This window comes from Lotus japonicus, chromosome 3 (assembly GCF_012489685.1).
Source record: "Lotus japonicus ecotype B-129 chromosome 3, LjGifu_v1.2".
Classification (NCBI taxonomy): Eukaryota; Viridiplantae; Streptophyta; class Magnoliopsida; order Fabales; family Fabaceae; genus Lotus; species Lotus japonicus.
In genome coordinates this window covers 32,075,528-32,097,607 of record NC_080043.1, presented here as the reverse complement: position 1 = coordinate 32,097,607, position 22,080 = coordinate 32,075,528, and the positions used below count along the sequence as shown (strand labels likewise).

The following is a 22,080-nucleotide window of genomic DNA, read 5'->3' as shown; positions in this document are numbered from 1 at the left end:
TCCCCGAGGTCTGCATCGCTTCCCTTTGCCTCCTCTTAGTCTCTGACATCCACTCTCCCCCTTCCCACTGTTGGCTTTCCCTCTTCGCCGACTTCCAAAATAACAACGTAACCTACGATCTGGACAGGTGTTTGGCTTGAATCAAAGAATTTTAGTGACAAAAGAATAGGCCTCATCCCTGCAATATTTAACTTAGAACCATAAAGAGAAGAAAATAACACTTGATTTATTGTAGACTCGTTTTATGAATTGATTATAATAGTTTCTGAAAAAATGGAGGCAAAATAAAGATCAAAGTTTTATGAAAAGGAAAGAAGATAAACAAAAGGAAAGAAGATGAACAAAAGAGAGGAAAAGGAAAAACCCCTTATAGTGAAGTTTTTGTTGCAATAGAAGAAGGAAATCTTCTTCTGTAACAAGCTCCGAGGTTCAAAGCAAGCTCCATGTAGCATGTTTCAACTGATCTTTCACTCTTTCCATTGACTCTCTATTTAGATCTGGTTTTCTCTCATCAAATTAGGGTTCTTCTCCTCAGGTATGAGTTTCCTCCCTCAAATTTGTGCTCCTCATCCCAGTATCAATGATTTATTTGTCTTCGTTGTCATTCCCGTCATCGAAAACCTCCACCACAGTCTTTCTTCGCCGCACCGAGGACCTCGTCTAGTTGTTTCGCTGTCGTCATCGGAAAATATGAAAAAATGAGATGGGGGACAATTTCATAAATAATCTTATCTATTGGGGGCACTTTTGTCTTTGAACTTTTTTACTAAGTGGTTCATTGGTGGACCACTAATAATGTGATTCTACCCTAAATCTCACCTTACACTACCATAGTCAAATGTCAAGAAGTCAAAAATTGTAAATTAGTTCCAAGTTTTATTTCTGGAACGAAACTTAAACAAGCGTATTCTGGGGAATTAGTTGTGAGTAATGATATATTACATACTTCATTTTCTCTTCCATCTCATTTTCACACATTTTTTTCTATCTCTTTCTGCATTTCTTGTCACATCACAAATCATATCACTCATTTCTCTCTCATTTCTAACTTATATCATTAGGTGGAGGTGGAATTAATTTGTATACAAAACATTATTGGGGGAATTACTCACTGCATGCGAGGTGGTGAGAATGGAGTGGGGATAGAGTATGTATCAATGAATTAGGACCCTTGAAACATGATATCTACTTCTATATTTCCAAATATTCAAAGGGTCCACTTATTTTAAAAGTGTAGAGAGAGAAATAAGCACAATAAACTTGTGAGAGTTTACATTAGAGAGGATCCAAATTCATGTAATTAAAGACAAAAACTAAATTTAAATAGAACATGTGTAAAATACTCCTTCCGTTCCTGATCTTTTGTTGTTTTAAGTTTTGTTCTAAATTCCAATTTTGTTGTTGTTTTACAAACTCAATGCATTTTTTCTCAACTTATTCCATGTATACCCTCATTTAATACTATATCTCTGACCTACCACATTTTATTTTCACTAATCAAAATCATAACAAGTTTCTTAACCAATAATTATTATTCTCTCCTCACTCTAACTCAACATTAAATAAGGGTGTTTATGTCAACAAATATTTTAATGATTGCCCTCTTAAACAATGTGCATATTTACTTTCAGTTCTACAAATCACAAATTATCCATGCCTTCCTCGTGGATTCGATTGCGAAGTTTGATTCAACTCGGTCGATTGCAAACTTCGGTTCTTCCCGATGAGATACACAGAGATACTCCGGATCTGGATCTGCCGACTCCGGCAAGAACGAGAATCCACGACGTGTTCTTGAGTTTCAGGGGAGAAGACACGCGAGCTTCCTTCACTTCACATCTTCACGCCGCTCTTCAAAACGCCGGAGTCACCGTTTTCAAGGACGACGATTCTCTTCCCAGAGGAGAACAAATTTCAACCTCGCTGCTGCGAGCAATCGAAGAGTCTGAAATTTCAGTTATTGTTTTCTCAAGAAACTATGCGGATTCACGGTGGTGTCTGGATGAGTTGATCAAAATAATGGAATGTCACAGAACCATTGGGCAGGTGGTTCTGCCGGTGTTCTACGGCGTAGATCCGTCAGAAGTGCGGCGTTAAACCGGTGAGTTTGGAAATAATTTTGAAAGATTAATAGACAGAAACAAAACTACGTTGTGGCTGACTAATCCTGTGCCGCGTTGGAGAGAGGCGCTTCGTGAGGCTGGTGGCATTGCAGGGTTTGTAGTCTTAAATTCCAGGTACTGCTTTGGATTTCTTTTATCTCTATTTCATTTTTTATACTTTTATAGTTTATTTTTTGAAAGTACTTTTATAGTTATAGCACAGCACTAGGTGTGGTTTTTATTTTTGGACAAAACTTACATGCAAAAACAAGATGTATATAACTGTATTTTTTTTTTGGTTAAGCGTATATATAACCGTATTTAACTCTTATTCTTCTCTTTCTCACAAGGAGATTTTTTTTTACAGAGATAGTTAATATTTGGCTTATTAGCACTTTTGGTCCCCCAGGTTTGTAAATTGTGTAAACGGAGTCCCTAAAGTTTAAAAATAGCATTCCGCTACCCCGACGTTTGGCTCCGTCAACACTTTTGGTCCCCCAACAATTTTCCGTCCAAAAACTAACGTTTTTTTGCTGACGTGGAATTTTTAATAAAATTTTAATTGAAAAAATTCATAAAAAAAATAAAAAACATCATCTTCTTCTCGTTTACAAATAACAATCTTCTTCATCTTCATCTGTTCTCTCTCTTCCAGATTGTTCCGGGAACCCTGACCGAGGACGGACAGGGCACCCAGGACGGGGCTGGGCCCCACGGAGCGTCCCTGCCAAGGGACAGTTTGGGGGAGTCTAAGAGCCCCCTACTCATGGGCCCCACCACCAAGGGTGAGGACAAGGAACCCGGGGCCCACTATCTAGAGGTTGACCTAGGCCAACTACCCTAGGAGGTAGGTTGGCTGGTGCAGATCCGTAGGGGCCCCCAAACCGTTGGATCACTGTTCCTCTGCAGGAAATCCAACGGCAATCCGGGCCCCCAGGTACGAGCCATGCATGACGTTGCATGGCTCCAACCCTAGTTCTTCCTCTCTTATATAAAGGGAACACTTCTTCTATCTAAAGGTAACGTATTCTCTAAAAACTCAGCATTCTTACAACTTCTATCACTGACTTTAGAATCAGAGTGTCTTGCAGGAGCCCCTCCCGGGACCTTGCCTACTTGGAGTCCTTCAACGCGTCCAGATCCCCTCTCTCCTACCCCTCGTCAACGGGTAGCTTGATCTCTCCCAGTGCACTTGGCGCCGTCTGTGGGGATCTGGTAAAACTCTTCCCAACACCGCGTGCCGTCGCCTCAAGTCATCAACTAGCAAGCTATGGTAGAGACACGTCAGACTTCACGCCGTCCTGTACCAACTCCTGAAGGCCATGTGGAGACTGTCAACGAAACTACGGATCGCAGAACCCCTCCTCCTCCTCCCCAACACCCTCCTCCCCCGACTCCTCAACCACCGCCCCCCCCGCTCGCCGGAACCCGCGGCCATTACCCCGCATGCAGCCCATGAGGCACTTTGCAGCTTGGAGGCTCGCATCCGGGCAATGGAAGGGGACAATGGGGCGGGGCGAGATCAGGCCCGTAGTATGAGGATTCGAGACGCTCAAGAGGAGATTCACATGCTCCGAGCACGCCTGCGACAACTGGAGGAGCAGGAAACTCAATCGCGCCCCCTGCCCGCGTTTTCCCAGGAAGAGGAGACGACCGGGGGCCCGATCCAACCCCCTACTACCAGGAAGCACGCCGCCGGGCACCCGCGGCTGAACGGGTGGCCAGCCATACACCACGGAGACGCTACTCTCCCCGCCGGAGCCCCTCTAGGCGCAGGAGCCTCTCCCCGACTCGGGACAGGACGCACAACCGCCCCAGGTCCAACAACGCGCTTGTCACCTATCCAGCGCCGATCGGAGGTCCTCTATCCCCTGAGATTATGGCGTTTCCTTTCCCTCAGGGGTGGGCACGGCCCAAAGTGAAGCTCTACGAGGGAGACACCGACCCGCAGGAACACGTGAACTTCTTCGTGGGCGCGATGCAGTATGCTGGGGCCAGCGACCCTTTATACTGCCGATGCTTCCCCATGAGCCTTGGAAAAGGACCCATGAACTGGTTCCAGAACTTACCGAGCAACTCACTGCACGACTAGAACGGGGTCGTGTCCTGCTTTTTAGCCCTGTACTCCTCGGTGCGCAGCATACCGAAGACCGCACAAACTTTGGCCTTGGTTAAGCAAAAAGAGAAGGAGTCTCTGAAGGCATTTCTCAATAGGTTCAACAAAGAGGCCGGTGATATCACCGGTCTTCTCCCCGACACTAGGTTGGTCCTGGCTACCGCAGCTCTTGCACCAGGATCGTTCCTGACCTCGCTAGACGGCAAGCCAGCCAACACCCTAGAGGAATTTCTAGCCCGAGCAGAGAAATTCATAAACATGGAGGATGCCGCGACCCTAAGAGCCGCGAGTCAGACACTCGCGATCAAAGGACCGCAGAAGATGATGGAACATAAGGACCAGCCTTCGACCCGGGAGTCCCGACGGAAGGGTCAGGACGAACGGAAGTCGAAGCGGAAGAAGTATGATAGTTATACCCCACTGAACTCCTCCCTCTCACGTATCCTGAGGGAGAAAGCCTCCACCGACCTTAGAGACCGTCCCCCCCCACTCCTGACGAGAGGGGACAAGCTGGACTCCAAGAGATTTTGTGAGTTCCACGACAGCCCGGGCCACAACACTGACGAGTGCCTGAACCTCAAGGACAAGGTGGAGGAACTAATCAGAGCAGGAAGACTGTCCAGGTATGTAGCTGTGTCGACGAGGGCCCTCCAACGCCCGCGCTCGCCACCCCCAAGGCGGACATCTACCCCGCCAAGACACCGAGACCGGACTCCTCCTAAACGCCGATCGGTAGATCGTCGAGACAGGACTCCACCGCGTCGCCAGAGTCCCGAGCGTCGCGGACGAAGCCGAGAACGGAGAAGAAGCCCCGACCGCCACGGCCGGGATGAAGTCAGGAGACAGCATGGAAGCAATCTAGTCAGCGTCGGTTCAATAGCAGGAGGATGGGCCGCAGGCGGACCCACCAACAACAGCCGGAAAAGGAGTACCCGCGTCATCATGTCCGCGGCTGGAAGGCCCCGACCAGGGTCCCTCCAACCCCCGAGGCAGAAGGTGGCCATTACCTTCACGGAGGACGATTACGGCGAGGACACCGGCGAAGAAGATGACCCCATCGTCATTGAAGCCCTGATCGGCAACGGTAAGATCCGAAGGACACTCATCGATACAGGTAGTTCCGCTGACATTATGTTTTACGATGCTTACAAGAGCTTAGGGCTATCGGTGAAGGACCTGCTCCCCTACGACCATGATTTGGTCGGGTTCACAGGGGACAGAGTCCTACCCTTAGGATATTTTGATACTTGCCTTTCCATGGGAGATCACAGAATTTGCAGGACTATAAAAGCTCGCTTTCTGGTGGTGGAGTGTCCAACAGTGTACAACGCCATTCTTGGCAGGCCAAGCCTCAACACTTTTAGGGCGATCATATCCACCCACCACCTAATGCTTAAGTACCCCTGGGCAGGAAGGGCGGTACCAGTACGCGACAACCTAGAAATGGCAGGGAGCTGCTACAACTCTAGCTACAGACTGGCCAGGGAGGAAAGGAAGAGAAAGAAGTCCAAAGCGCACGACCAGCAGGGCAACTTTCACGTTCAACACACCATTCTCATGACCGACCTCGACCCCCGCGTGGACCAGTCTAGAGACGATCAACGCCTCAAACCCGATGGGGAGTCCCACCCCATCCAGGTCGGTCCCCTTCCAGAGAACACCACCAACATAGCTCGGGGCCTACCCCGAGACCTCTCCAAACGGATGGAAAAGTTACTACTTTCCAATGGGAAGCTGTTTGCCTGGTTGTCAGCAGATATGCCTGGCATCGACCCCGCTTTCTGCAGCCATAGACTTTCCGTCGACCGGAAGTTCAAACCAGTCGCTGAGAAGAAAAGGCAAATGAGCGCCGAGAAGCAGCAGGTTATCCAGCAACAGACCACAGAGTTGCTTCAGGCCGGGATCATTCGGGAGGTCAAGTACACAACCTGGCTCTCCAATGTGGTCTTGGTCAAGAAGGCAAACGGGAAGTGGCGCATGTGCTTCGACTACACTGACCTCAACAAGGCTTGCCCCAAGGACCCGTTTCCCCTACCGAGCATTGATGCGCTGGTAGACAACTCCTCGGGGTACGAATACCTCTCTCTAATGGATGCTTATTGTTGGTCAATCTGCAAGTGTACAGAATCTACCCGGTTTTAATTTATCGAACCACAGGGAATTGGAATGCGAATTCGGTTTAAGAATCAAGTTCAAGGTTGGAAAGCAAATAAAATTCAGTTTTAATGATTGGTTGTTTCTTGAGTTTGTAAAAAGACAAGTGATCAAGTAGAAAAGCGATTGAAATTCAGAGATGAGATTGCCTTGGGTTCTTGCTCAACAAATTCAGTTTTAGCAAACCTTCCTATTCAATTAATCCTGAGTCTCTCCTTGATGTTCTAGCCTAGATAGTCATCTATCGATGCCTTGTAAAGAAAACCCTTTCTAATCAAAAGATAGATTCAATTCCTTGATAACCTAAACATTTGTTAGAAGCACTAAGCATGCATTTCAGGCCAACAAACCTCAACCCTTCCTCTATTCCTAGCAGCAAGTATAGAAGAGGTAATCTCACAACAAGTCCCAATTCTATAACAAACTATCGTTATGTTTATAGAAAAGTAAAAAGCTAGCATGCATTCAAGCTTGGAAGATAAATCATAGAAGTGAGATTCAAGGGTTTACTCAGAACAACATGAATAGAAAAGGATTGATAGCTAAAACATTCAAAGTCTTACAAAGAACCCAAAGCAAAAGGGGTTTCAGCCAAGCATGGCTATAGAATCCATACAAGAAAAGAAGGATAAAACCTGGAACATGGACTTGGAGAATGCTTCTCCTCAAGCTCCAGAGCCTAACCCTACTTCTAACTTATTTAGGAATGTATAGAAATGACAAAAGTTACAAAAGAAATGACAAAAAGCCTATTTATAGGCAAACAGGTCGAGTCTGGGTGCTCAGGCGCCAATTAAGCACGCCTGAGCGCCAATTCCAAGCAAAAACAAGCTCTCTGGAGGTAATTGGCGCTCAGGCGCTCAATCAGGAGCGCTCAGGCGCCAATTCCTTTCTAGCATCATGTAAACATCGATCCAATTGGCGCTCAGGCGCTCAACACGAGCGCCTGAGCGCTCTCTACATGCTAGGAAGCCTCTTGACCTTCTTCTTAACTCCCCTTTAAGCCTCCCTTCAATTTTCCAAGCCTTTTGACCTTCTTTCTTCATCAGTTTTCAGACCTAGCTGCTTGGGAACAAAGTAAGGAAAATATCTAGGATTTCCAAGAGTTTATTAGCACAAAAAACCCTCAATTCAAGTAGAAAAGATATGCAAGTCCTAAACTTACTTAAAATGCAAGAAAGGTCCCTATAAAACTATAAAATTACCAAAACAAAGTAAAAACTTAAAGAAAGATAAAAATGCATGATAATGCATGAAACACTACATGAGACTCAATGAAAAGACTCAAAATAAACTACAAAATGTCCCTAAAAACACTACTAAACTAGGGTCATCACTTATTCAGGCTACAACCAGATTCCCATGCATAGGGACGATGAGGAGAAAACTGCTTTCATCATCGACCGGGGCACCTACTGTTACACTATGCTGCCTTTCGGCCTCAAGAACGCAGTGGCAACCTACCAAAGGATGATGACCCGAATCTTCGGGGACCTGATGGGAAAATCGGTCGAAGTCTACATCGATGATATCATAGTCAAGACCCCGAAGGGAGGAGACCACGCAGCTGACCTCGCAGTCGTTTTCGAGCAGTTAAAGAAGCACAACATGCGCCTCAACCCCGACAAGTGTACTTTTGGCGTTCGAAGCGGGAAGTTTCTGGGATATATGCTCACCAACCGCGGCATTGAGTTGAACCCTGACAAATGTCAGGCGATCATGAATATGAAGAGCCCGCGCACGGTCAAAGAAGTCCAATAGTTGGCTGGTCGCATGGCTGCGATCGGCCGCTTTTTGCCAAAGGCTGCTCTCCGGGCCCTACCTCTTTACACCCTCCTGAAAAAGGGAGCAACTTTTGAGTGGTCGGCGGAGGCCGACGCGGCATTCACTCAGCTGAAGGAGATCCTCTCTTCCCCCCCTATCCTGGCTAGCCCTAAACCAGGGGAGACGCTATACCTATACCTGGCCGTACGGGAAAAAGCAGTGAGCTCTGTCCTAATCAGAGAAGAAGAGGGAATCCAACTACCGGTCTATTTTGTCAGCCGTTCATTGAAGGGTGCGGAGCTCAGGTATAAGATGCTGGAGAAAGTGGCGCTGACCCTACTAACCACGGCGCGGCGACTAAGGAGGTACTTTCAAGCTCATCGCATTGTGGTGCGAACCGATCAGCCGGTCCGACAGGTCCTTCATAAGCCCAACCTAGCCGGTCGAATGGTTAGCTGGTCCATCGAGCTCTCCGAGCACGACATCCGCTACGAGCCCAAGAGAGCCATTAAAGCACAAGTCCTAGCGGACTTCTTGGTCGAGCTCACCGATGAGGAAGAGCCCCCTGCCGAGACCACCTGGGTGGTCAACGTAGATGGCTCGAGCTAGGGGTGGCAATATGGGTTGGCGGGCCGGGCCAGGCCCAACCCGTCACTAACCCGCCGAAATACGGGTTGGGTTGGGCTAGCCCACTTTTGGTATTTGGGTTCAAAGTCTCAACCCAACCCATATTTTGGCGGGATTGCGGGTTGGCGGGCTAGCCCTCTTAAAAAATGTAGTATAATAATAAAAAATGTGCAATGAGGAATTTTAAGAAATCTTTCACTTTTCATACGTTGGCACATGGAAAAATTAGAATTATACTTATTCTTTATCTTTAAATGTTATGATTTCAACTAGAAAATCTCACCAATAGTAATACCAAGAAAATATTTATCATGCGTGGTTATTAAAAGTTGTAAAATTGTAACCTCACTAGCAACTGTCTGTAAGTGTCAATAACCTTAATCAAATCATTGATAAATGTCATTTTTCTTTGATACACACTCATTTAATATTACTTAACAACACTATGTGTTTTACAATCATCAACAAGAGTTTACTTTAGTCAATAATAGTTAACCAACAATTATAAAAGATAATGTGGAGTTGTCATGAAAGTTTTAGACAAAACATAACCTACAAATAAGAGCCGCAACTTATCTAGGTGAATCCATGGAAGGTCATCATTGACTAGCTTTCAAAATAGTTTTTGTTTTTTAGTTTAGGTCTGCTATAATCTATGCGTACCTTACAATGATCTACTTAAAGAATAAAAATATAAAAAACAAATTCAAAAAAAAAGTGAAAAACGGGTTGGCGGGCTAACCCAACCCAACCCGTCATTAACCCGCCAAAATGCGAGTTGGGTTGGGCTGACCCACTTTTAAAATTTGGGTTCAAAATCCCAACCCAACCCGCCAAAAAAGGTGGGCAAAACGGGCTGGCCCAGCGGGCCAAACCCATTTTGCCACCCCTAGCTCGAGCAACAAGGAAGGTGGCGGGGCTGGGATCGTATTGCAAAGTAGCACCGGGATGGTGGTCGAACAATCCCTCCGCTTTAACTTCCCAACCACAAACAACCAGGCCGAGTATGAGGCATGCATTGCGGGACTGGTCACAGCTCGAGACCTGGGAGCTAAGGAGATACTTGTCTGCTGCGATTCACTTCTGGTCGTCTCACAAGCAAACGGGGAAGCTCAAGCTAAGGATCCCATCCTGGAGAAGTACTTGGCCCATTTGAAACGACTGGCCTCAACCTTCACCAAAGTGGAGTTCCGCCACGTCCCCAGAGCCCAGAATGATCGCGCGGACACCCTGGCCAAATTGGCCAGCACTGGAAAGCCGGGCCTGAATGGAACGGTCATTCAAGGGACCTTAGCCCTCCCCTATGTAGCTGACCCCGATCGTCCAATAGGTCAAGTTATGATGCCGATCGTTACCGACGAAGACTGGAGGTCCCCGATCATCAAGTATCTCAGATCTGGATGGCTGCCCGAAGAGAAGGCTGAAGCCAAGAAGTTGGTAAGGCGCGCCTCCTGGTACACTATCGTTAACGATGATCTCTTCAAGCGGGGGTTCTCCACCCCCTTCTGAAGTGCTTGGCTAAGGACAGAGCAGCCTATGTCTTAGCGGAAATCCACGAAGGCAGCTGCGGCCACCATCCGGGTGGACGTTCCCTTGCCCGAAAAGTACTCCGAGCCGGCTATTACTGGCCAACCCTAGAGAAAGACGCGGCGGATCATGTTAAGCAATGTGACCCCTGCCAGAGGCACGCTGATCTACACAACGCTCCCCCCGCCCGTCTTTCATCGCTGCTCAGTCCTTGGCCTTTCCACCAGTGGGGCATGGATCTGTTGGGCCCGTTCGACACTGCACCCGGCCAGCTCAAGTACTTGGTGGTAGCAGTGGATTACTACACCAAGTGGATTGAGGCCGAGCCGCTAGCAACAATTACCTCAGCCCGAGTACAACGTTTCTTCTACAAGAATGTCATCAGCAGGTTCGGAGTCTCCGGAGTCCTCGTCACAGACAATGGAACCCAGTTTACCTCTAAGGGGTTCAGAGACCTCTTGGACGGGCTGCACATCAAGCAGCGGTTCACCTCCGTCGAGCACCCACAGACGAACGGGCAGGCAGAGTCGGTCAACCGGGTGCTCAGGGGCCTCCGGAAAAGATTGGGGAGCGCAAAGGGCGACTGGGCCAAACAGCTCGACCACGTCCTGTGGGCATACCGCACTACTCCGCACTCGACTACGGGGGAGAGCCCTTACCGCCTCACCTTTGGCACAGAAGCAGTGATCCCGGCCGAAATAGGGGAACCGAGCGCTCGAACGGCTGGGTTCGACCCCAACCAGAACGATCAGCTCATAGAGGAGGACCTTGACCTCCTGGCCGAAAGGAGGGTCGTGGCCAACTGCAGAGAGCTGATCGCAAAGCAGCATGCGGTCGTGCGCTACAACAAGAAGGTGGCTCTCCGCTCCTTTGCCGCAGGGGACTTGGTCCTCCGGAACGCCAGCGTTGGAGCACGATCAACCGAACGTGGGAAGCCAGCAGCCAACTGGGAAGGCCCTTATAGGGTGACCGAAGCGACCGGCACAGGAGCGTACAAGCTGGAAACTCTAGCAGGGAAAGATATCCCCCGCACCTGGAACGCGGCCAATCTGAGAAGATACTACAGCTAAGGCGCTGCCGACCCGGCACCCGTGACCTGTCGTTACGTTTTCCTTTGACTTAGTTTTTCCTTTGTAATCAAGGGTACTCACCCATCGTTCCAACTTTGTACGCGGCTAGAACCGCAGACTCCAATCGAAGAAATGAAGTAGTTTTTTGTTGAATTTGAATTGTGGGAACCGCCAAGACCCACCGGGCGCAATATTATTAAAGACCCTCCGGGCACAAAGACCCATAGGGCACCAAGACCCGCCGGGCACAAAAATATCAAAGACCCATAGGGCACCAAGACCCACCGGGCACGAAATTATTAAAGACCCTCCGGGCACAAAGACCCATAGGGCACCAAGACCCGCCGGGCACGAAATTATTAAAGACCCATAGGGCACCAGGACCCTCCGGGCACAAAAATATTAAAGGCCTTTCAGGCGCGAAATAACTCTAAGACGAGTAAAGAAGAAGGAACGCAGCGCAAAAAGAAAATATAATAATAAGTTCTTACAAACACCGGATAAGGACAATAAGTCTTTACAAATGCGAAACAATAACTAGAAACAACGAGTTTATACAAACACTAGTAAACGACCAAATAAGTCCAAACTACAAATTGAAACTGAATCTCAAGGGGCTGGCTCAGCTGGGAAGGACAGGGTGAACTGCTTCTGATCATCCAGCGTGCCAATCTTTCCCCCCAGCACTACCTTCCTATAATGGAGAGGGCCCACGTCCAACCCCGGGTGGACCACCTCAAGCTGGGCCAAAGCGTTGTCGAAAGAGGCCTTGTGTATCTCCTTAAGATTGGTCCTCATCTTTTTCCTCTCAGCCCCCAGATCGGCAACCTTCTTCTTGAGCTCGGCATTTTTCGCCTTCAGGGCCTCGATCTCCTTGAGTTCCCCTTCGCGAGCCGCCTTCATGTCTTTCAGTTCCTGCTCGGCTTTCTCTGCCCGGTCACGCAGATAGTCATTGTCCTTCTCGCTCATCTCCAACTTAGTTGCAAACTGCCTGGCCTTGGCCGTCACCTCATGCACTTCCCCTTGCAGTTTCACCTTAGTAGCGGTCAGCCCCTCAACCGCCTTCTTGGCATCAACCAACTCTTTCTCTGCCTCAGCAAATTTACGCTCAGCTGCGCTCGCCTGCTCCTTGGCTTCTTCCACGTCGAGCACCGGCCCCTGCTGCACATGACGAATGACGGAGGCAGTCTGAAGCACTGCTTTCAGAGCATAGTTCAAGAGATTGTAGGGTTCCTTCGTGCTCAGGAACGACTGGTCGAGCTCATTGTACACCAGAGCATCGATTTGGTTGTTGTGCTCGTCCGTGTCCATCGCATCGCGACCCCACACAGAAGTTGGCTCCGGGGGACACACTTGATTAATCGGAGTCGCTCGTTCAGGAGAACGGACCTCCCCACCTAAGGAGCGGCGTTTTCTCTTGACCGGACGCTCCGAGTCGGCCTTATCCCCCTCAAGGGAACCCTCCTGCTGACGTTCGGGATTCACTGGGCCCGACCCGGGATCCGTGTTTTCTTCACCGTTGACCGGCTCACTCTGACCGGCTCCCACGGGGTTGGCCCCGGCTAAAGGTTGCCCCTGGTTGCCAAGTCCGTCTCCCTCGTCTTGAGGAACCTTCTGTTCCCCCTCACTGTCGGTCTCGACCTCGTCGACCGGCACTTGTTGCGCGGCGACCAAAGCAGCGTTGACCTCCATCTTAGCACCTGCATAGTAATTACAAGAAGAAAGTTAGTCGGACGAAAGGGCATACATCACTTTAGACATAGTAACAAAAACGCCTTACCCCTCGCGCGCAATAAGCAAGCGTTCTTCCGAACGCTATAAGTACAAAGATCGTAACAGCGCAACGGCCGAATACAGAACTCTTTGGGTGGATTACCCCTTACTTCTTTCCGTATGGCGGCCACCAAGAGATTTTTGAAGGCCAAGTCAACCTCCGACAAGGCCCCGGCCTCGAAACCGAAAGCACTAATCTTTACGTCATAGTGCTTGGCGTTCCAGGTCAGCGGGAACCGGGCGCGACTGCCGCCGTTCGGGGCCCTCTCGAACCACCAGTAAGGGGGCGGAGTGGTAGGCGCCACCCGGAAGAATTGATCTTTAAAATCCCGATAGGACTCGGCGAACGGGTGGAAGATCTGGAGATCCTTACCCGACCTCAGGGTCACAATCCCGTGCCCACCATGTCCTTGAGTGTGGGCCACATCAAATAAATGAAAAAAGAGCGGAATCGACGGCTTCTCGCCGAACAAGATGCAAGCGACCTCATAAGCACGCACGAAGCCCCAAGCGCCGGGATGAAGCTGCGATGGCGCGACCCCCATATGGCGAAGAACGTCACATTGAAAATCCGTGAGGGGCATCCTCATCCTCACCTTCTTCATGGTGTAGATATGCATGTACACCCCAAACGGCGGGGTGTGGGGTAGCCGCTCCGTCTTGCTCGGCGAATACACCATGTGACCGGGGCCGATCTGGGTCTGCGACATAAAACGCTGACTCCAGAAGTAATCTTCATTCTCGTGGGCGTACTCTGACGGGAGATCGAGAATGGTGCGGCACCACTTGTCATACACGGCCTCGCCCCCCTTTAGATGAGGAAATTTCTCCCGATCGATCTTCTTACTCTTGGGGGCCCCTGACCGGGGCCTAGAGGTTAAAGCCCCGCCCGGGGCCTCATCTACAGTCTTGCCTCTCTTCTTCTGGGTAGGCTTCCCCATAACGACACCTGCACAAGGGAAAACGCCGTATCAACACCTAGTTCGTTTGAATCGGCTCAAAGAAGGACCCACCCGGAATCCATCTTTGCCCTAGGCAGGACAGCGCGACCGTGCGGCGGCGCATACCCTCAGAGAGAATCTCCTCCGCCGCAAGAGGGGGCCACAAGGGGAGGGGAAACTCCCAACTCCCCCAAGAGAAAGCCACCCTTTCTACTAGAAAAGGGAAAAAATAAAAGACTTGAGAAGGAAAAGCAAGTGAAGCAAGGACTTACAAGAAAAAACTGGAAAAGCTACCGAACGACCACCGTGCAAAAGAAAACACCACCGTGAAACACCGGTACCTGACGGAAGGAAAAGGGGAGAGCTTTGGGAAGATTCAGAGATGCGAAAGTGCAAATGAATCCCCCTCCCCTCTCTATTATAGAAAATGAGGAGGGAGACGTGACGTTTCGACAGCCCTAGTTTCCCTAATCATGACGTTTGGGGAAACCAAGAGGCATCGTCCAATCAGACCCTGCCACGTCAGAAAGGAGGCAATGACGGCGAAGCGACACACGCCTCCAGAGGCACGTGGGAGAGGAGTCGCGAAGCGACGCGACCCACCCGGAAACGACACGTACCATCTCAAGAGTCAGGTACATTAAATGCAGTGGGCCCAAAGCCTCACACCGTTCCCTTCTCCCGCGTCTTTTTGACTTCTCAGATTCAAACCATGCAACAACCCGCTCGGTATGAAACCCGGTCGTCCTAACGCCAAACCACCGCGGTCGGAATTCTACCCGGTCGGTTGAATCTGCATAAACAACCTAGGGAGGGTGCGCGTTGACCACCGACCTCTGCATTTAATGCCCACTTCATTTCCCAAGAGAAACGCCTGGGAAAAGGCTAATGGGCGTTACCACCCAAGAACGTTTCGATTATAAATGGTAACCACTCCCCCTTTGCAGGCTCCACATTCCCCTCAAGCCAGAATGACCTCCACGGAGGCTTACTTGAAGGCACTCAGGGCCGAGGCTCTAGACTGCAACCTATACTACTCCTACCAAACGCAGGCCACCGCCCCCGGTAGGATCAGATCCCTAGTCAGCAGGCTTCTGACAGGGGATCCTGACCCCCAACTGAAGGCGGGGTTGCTAACCTTCTTGGAGCTGACGGAGGAGATGTGGGAATTACACCGACGCCGCTTAGAGGTTAGCATGCTAATTTGGGGCCTAGAGGTCTCCGCCACGGAACGCAAGGGCGAAGGGAAGGGAACGATGGACGAAATCGAAGCCGAGTTGACCCCCTTTCTAGCCGCGAGAGAGAGTCTCGACAGAGACCTAGGGACTGTTCGCCTCCGATACAACACCATGCGAGTAACACCCCCTTTCTAGGGGTACTAAATGTAACGGCCAAACGGCCCCCCCACCATTAATGAATAAAGTTTTAAATTTTTGACCCCTATGTAACGACCCCGAGAACTTCCATGACGCCACCAGCACAGGACACGATTAGCCCTCGCTCCGCTGGAACAGCCGACCAGGGCTAGGGGGCTACTGTTCCGGGAACCCTGACCGAGGACGGACAGGGCACCCAGGACTGGGCTGGGCCCCACGGAGCGTCCCTGCCAAGGGACAGTTTAGGGGAGTCTAAGAGCCCCCTGCTCATGGGCCCCACCACCAAGGGTGAGGACAAGGAACCCGGGGCCCACTATCTAGAGGTTGACCTAGGCCAACTACCCTAGGAGGTAGGTTGGCTGGTGCAGATCCGTAGGGGCCCCCAAACCGTTGGATCACTGTTCCTCTGCAGGAAATCCAACGGCGATCCGGGCCCCCAGGTACGAGCCATGCATGACGTTGCATGGCTCCAACCCTAGTTCTTCCTCTCTTATATAAAGGGAACACTTCTTCTATCTAAAGGTAACGTATTCTCTAAAAACTCAGCATTCTTACAACTTCTATCACTGACTTTAGCATCGGAGTGTCTTGCAGGAGCCCCTCCCGGGACCTTGCCTACTTGGAGTCCTTCAACGCGTCCAGATCCCATCTCTCCTACCCCTCGTCAACGGGTAGCTTGATCTCTCCCAGATCACAGATCTCCACTTTTCTTCTTCTACCATCCCAATCCCTTCAAATCCCAATCTCCACCACCGCCAAGTCTCCTCTCTAAACCAATATCACCGTCGGATCCTGTCGTCTGAACCCACAACCGTTGAATCCTTTTTCTCTGAATCTACAACCTTGAACCCCTCATTCTCGTACCTCGACTTCTCCCAACCCAAATCATCCCCTTCTTCTTTAAGATCGGCGCGCATGGCGACCGGTGCTCGAGGCTGCACACCAAGCCAAGCATAAGCCCGACGCTACTGCTATCAAACATGTACCAGCACCCCGACATCGTCACTCCCGGCGTCGACGCCCAAGGCCATCCCATCGACCCCTGCAAGATCCAGTCCCACTTTGGTGATCTCTACGGTCGCCTCCAAACCGTACTTCAGACCAATGAAACTATAAGAGGAGAGGGAAAGAAGTTACCCATGAAAATCTTCTGCTGAAGTGGAGAAAATCGATTCTGATGTGTTGTATTTTAGGCTTTTTGTCAAATTTTTGTTCTTCTTTTTGTGTTCTCCCTGCTTCAAATGTAAATTCCACAAGGTCTGCATTTTAGCCTCAGAAAGAAAGCAATTCCCTCTCATACATATAGAATGCAAAACAAAATAGTACATCCCCTCTCCCTTTTTCAATTTTTTGATTTAATTTTGGAGAATTGAAGAGGGCAATTGTAAAGTTCGGATCGTGAATTTGTGGCCAGGTTGGTAATGTGATTTCTTTTGGTTGAAAGTGTGCTTTGTTCAAATTGGAGAAGATGAAGATGTTTAGGAGAGGAAAATATTTTTTTATGAGTTTTCTGGGCAAAGTGATGAAGTTGATGAGGGAGATGAAGAGTGGGATAATTTTATGGGTTCTTAAATTTTTTAATATTTTAATTATTATTATTTTGTTTAATTACACATTTACCCTCAGAACCGTTAGTTTTTTGACGGAAAACTGTTGGGGGACCAAAAGTGTTGACGGAGCCAAACGTCGGGGTAGCGAAATGCTATTTTTAAACTTTAGGGACTCCGTTTGCACAATTTACAAACCTGGGGGACCAAAAGTGCTAATAAGCCTTAATATTTCATTCCATTAACTTTAATATATTTTTCATTTTTCCAAATATGTTATTTTTATTATATAACTACTTTTATAATTACTTTTGTACCATTTAATCACGGATACTTTTACGCACTTAATAAATTAATAAACACCCAATGCGTGCCGGTGGTTGTTTAAACATTTGAGAGCATCTCCAATGATTGTTGCTTAAACCAGTTGGCGCACTTAAGCAACGTTGCTTATTTTGGAGCACCACTGTGGCAACATGACATGACAGTCTGGTTGCTTAAATTTAAGCAACGGTTGCTTATTTAAGCAACGGTTGCTTAGTCTCTCTCTTCTTGCTTTTTGATTAAAAAATATATTTTATTTTTCATTCATAAATTTAAATAGAGTCATGACCTTAAAATAATATAAATATATGAGATATAGTGGGACCCAAACAAAAGTAAAATAAACAATCATGGTTGGAGGGAATTCTACTTGGGTTGCTTAAATCTTATGTAACAGTTTGGGTCCACCAGAATAGTGTCTAAGCAACCCAACTAGCAACCTTGCATTGAAGATGAGGCCAAGAGTTCGATTCTCAGGAGACTCACTCTTAAGGAGACATTTCACGTGTCGAATTGGTTTTAAACCAAAATATAAATTAAAACAATTTTATGTTGAATTTTGAAAATAATAAATAACTAAAAGTACAAATTTTATTTTAAAATCACACTTAAGATGGAAGAGTAAACTTTTTGTCTCTGTAAATTCCCAAAGACACTCGTGAATTATTATGAAATTCACAATGGCTAGATATTGTCTCAAATAATTAACCGGGTGTTGGAAGTGTTGTATAGGCAAAGTCATTCGAGTGTTAGTGTAATAAGTAATTAAAAAGCAACAAACAAAAAACAAAAGCCAAACTAGACTCCTTCTATCCAAAGAAGCAGCGGCAACATATCTTGAGGAGGTAGGGACTACTATTGAAGGAAATGAAACTTCTGTTGTCACTAGTTGTCAATTGATATGAAGTACATGCATGTGGCCCAAAAGAAAAGAAAGTTCAGTCCGGAAATTAAGGCCGTTGGTGATCCAAGAAAACATGAAGGAATTGTTGGACGTTGGATTCATCCGAGAAATGGGTTACACTACCTGGCTTTCCTACGTGGTTCTAGTAAAGAAGTCAAATGGAAAGTGATGCATGTCCGTAGACTTTACAGACCCTAATAAAGTATGCCCAAAATACTCTTTCCCCATGTCGAATATAGATAGTTTAATGGATAATTCCTCGGGTACCACACGGTCTCTTTCATGGATGCATATTCCGGTTATAATCAAATCCCCTAGTGGAAGGAGGAACACGACAAGACTTCCTTTATTGCTGAAGATGCCATCTACGGCTACATTGTAATGCCTTTCAAACTCAAAAACGTCTGGGCTACTTACCAAAGGATGATGACCAAAGTCTTCGGTAACCAAATAGGTCGTAACATCAAGGTGTATATGGATGATATGATCGTCAAACCACCAAATCAGAGAAACCACCTAGACGATCTTTGAGAGGTTTTTGAAGAGATTAGGAAACACAACATGCGACTCAATCTAGGCAAGTGTGTTTTCGGCATGGTAGCAGGAAGGTTTCTAGGGTTTATGCTAACCAATCGAAGCATTGAAGCTAACCTAGATAAGTTTCAAGCCGTGATGAATATGCAAAGCCCGTAGAGCGTAAAGGAAATCCAACAGCTTGCTGGGCGGATTGCATTATCTCAGTTCATAGCTAGCTCGACTCATAAAGCGGTCCATCTATACCAAATCTTGTGAAAAAAATAAGAAGTTTGAATGGACGGAAAAATGCGAGCAAGGACTCAGAGCTTTTAAGAAGGCCTTGACCCGCCATCAGTCCTCCGTAGCCCAGTAAGTGGGGAGCAACTCTACCTATACTTGACCACATCGGCCCCTACCCTCAGCTCCATTCTTATCCGAGAAGATAAAGAGAGCCAGCAAACATTCTTTTTCATCAGCAAAATATTTCAAGGGGCAGAGCAGAGATACCAACAGGTTGAGAAAACGGCTTTTGCCATTGTATTCACGTGAAGACAACTTCGGAATTGCTTCCAGACCTATCCAATATCAGTAAGAACAACCCTGCCTATGAAGTTTGTACTCCAGAAACTGGATTTGACAGGCCAAATGATCGCGTGGTTGGTTGAACTCTCCCATTTCGACATTACTTACAAACTATGGAACGCTATTAAGGCCCTAGTCCTAGTAGATTTTATCATCGAACTCACAGATATTCAACGCTAGTCTGAAAGCAACACTACAAGAGAGTTGACGATACATGTTGCAGGTCTTCCAACTTGAGGGTAAGCGGAGCAGGAGTCGTCCTAGAGAATCCCCAAAAGATATCTCTGGAACTGTCCCTCATGTAGTCAGGTTCGACTTTCCAACATCCATCAATCAGGCATAATATGAAGCATGCTCGGTCGGGATGTAAATGGCCAAAGATGTTGGTGCAAAGAGGGTAAAAATCCGTAGTGATCCCCTGTTAATGGTTTCTCAAGTTAGTGGAGAGTACCTGACAGAAGAGCCTTAGCTAATACAGCAGTGCCCTTCAAAAGTCTAACGACCCAGTTTGACTCGATCTCCTCATGAAAAAAAAGTCAGACCAGACCTGCTATCCAAGCTGGCAAGCACCAAGAAGTCGGGTAACAACCGTAGAGTCATACAAGAGACCTTATCTGTTCCAAGTACTTCTCAAGGACTAGTGATGCTACATATAGATTGGATGACGCCAATTAAACATTACTTGGTAAGCGAATCACTCCCTGAGGATGAACTAGAATCAAAGAAGATTCGACTGAACGCCGCTTGGTTCCACCTGATGAATGAGAGACTTTATAAAAAAGGACTCTCCCATTCAATGCTCAAGTTCTTAAGTCCAGCAGAAACCATGTATGTACCTGACAGAAGTCCACGCAGATAGTTGCGGGCAACACCTTGGAGCTAGATCCTTAGCAAAAGAAGTCTTAAGGGTACTAGCGTTGTCCATGAAATACTGAACCGAACCGAACCCGACCAAACCAGTCGGTTTTTTAACAAATGGGTCGGTTCGGTTTTGACTGGTTCAAAAAATATGGGTTCGCTAGGGTTGAACCGGTCGGTTTCGGTTTGGGCTCTAACCCGAACGAACCAGATTTAAAAAAAAAAATCTAACCCATGCCCAATCTACATCAGCTCACCCACAACCCTAGGATATAAATATTATCCTTAACCCACTTCCCAACTCTTGAACCCTAGCAGCCGTTCACCACACCACCCTCAACAAACCCTAACCGCACCCAACCCCACCACCCACAACAAACCACTGCCGCCGCGGCGGCCAACCCCACCACCATGTGCCTCCCAAAACCTTTATTCTTCTTGCAAGCATGTCTCAAATCACATATCTATTATCCACTCCGGCGGCGCCAACCCCAGCAGGTTAAACCCTAGCACCGCATCAAGCATCACTTCACCACCATATCCGCCCCTGCCATCATCCTCCTCCATTCTCAACCACCATCAAATATGACAACCCTTCTCCTCTTCTACCCGTGGTGGAGTGATTGATCTCTCAAAAAGGTGGTTCCTTTCCGCGATTTGGTTCGTTGTATGCTTCTCCTCTCCTTCTGTCGAAGTTGCTGCTGGCCTGCTGTATTGCATGCTTCTCTATTCTTCTCCCCGAGAGATCAAGAGATGAAGATCGAGTGAGAAGAAGCAAAGAAGGCTCCGATGGGTATGCAAGCCCCCATTTTATCATATGTAATTTGTTTCCTTTTGTCAAAATTTGTAACATTATTTTCTTTTCCAAATCACTGGGATTTCTGTTCTTCTTCTCTCTGCTCTGTTTGCATTTTTTTTCTTGTTTTCACAACCGCTCAGACCGACCGCTGAAACTTTGATCCGGTCAAAACTGAACTGAGCAACCCGTGTCTTCTTCATGGTCGGCGACGGATCTGAGGTTTTGGTGATTTTTAACCGACCAAAACCGAAGGTTGGCCCAGAACCGACCGAACCCGACCTATGGACACCCGTAAAGGGTACTACTAGCCCACCATGACCCAAGACGCAATAGACTACATCAGGAACTGCAACACGTGGAAAAGACACGCAAGTGTACTGGGCTCCAGCGGAAGAACTTTCGTCACTGCCCATGGCCATTCTATCAATGGGGAATGGATCTCCTAGGGTCGTTCCCTACAGCCCCTGGGAAGGTACGCTTTATCATAGTAGTTGTCAACAAGGTTGTCAGACTCGTGAGTCTAAGCAAACTCGTTTTGGGTAAGTAGAATCGTCGAGTCTACCAGAAATGAAAAATTACTAAATATAACCTTGTCACATGAAGAACAAATATAAACATATAATTGTAAGAGCATCCAAGATGCATTTAATCAAATAAACTCAAAATCCAACTTCATAATAAAGCAATTAAGCAAAGTTTAACAAAGTACCACACCATAAGTAGTAAGTACCAAAACAAAGTACATACTCAAAGTACCACAACATAAGCACAGCAGGTCGAGAGAGAGTCGAGAAGCAGGAATGGAGGCACAAGCGCACAGCAGTAATGGAGGCACGGGTTCACGACATTAGGTTTTAACAAAATTAGGGATTTTTTTATTTTTTTTTAAAAAACGTAACTCGCTGACTCGGTCATTGACTCGCGAGTCCACCGAATCTACCGAGTGTGAGTCAGAAACGAGTCTGCTGTCAAGTCAACCCGTTTTCCACACCTAGACTCGCGAGTCTACCGAGTCAGCAAGTATACTCTCGAGTTTGACAACCATGGCTGTCAATAATTTTACCAGTGCATAGAAGCAGAACCGTTGGTCGCCATAACCT

The 22,080-nt window shown here is 47.7% G+C and overlaps 1 protein-coding gene across 1 annotated transcript; it reads left to right on the top strand.

Annotated features, from left to right (window-relative positions):
- The first annotated feature begins 3,981 nt into the window (after positions 1-3,981).
- Positions 3,982-8,133, top strand: LOC130743968 (uncharacterized). The gene is made up of 3 exons (XM_057596172.1): positions 3,982-4,157; positions 4,242-6,319; positions 7,718-8,133. Exons 1-3 carry the CDS (start codon positions 3,982-3,984, stop codon positions 8,131-8,133), a joined length of 2,670 nt encoding a protein of 889 aa, XP_057452155.1.
- The last annotated feature ends 13,947 nt before the right edge of the window (positions 8,134-22,080 follow it).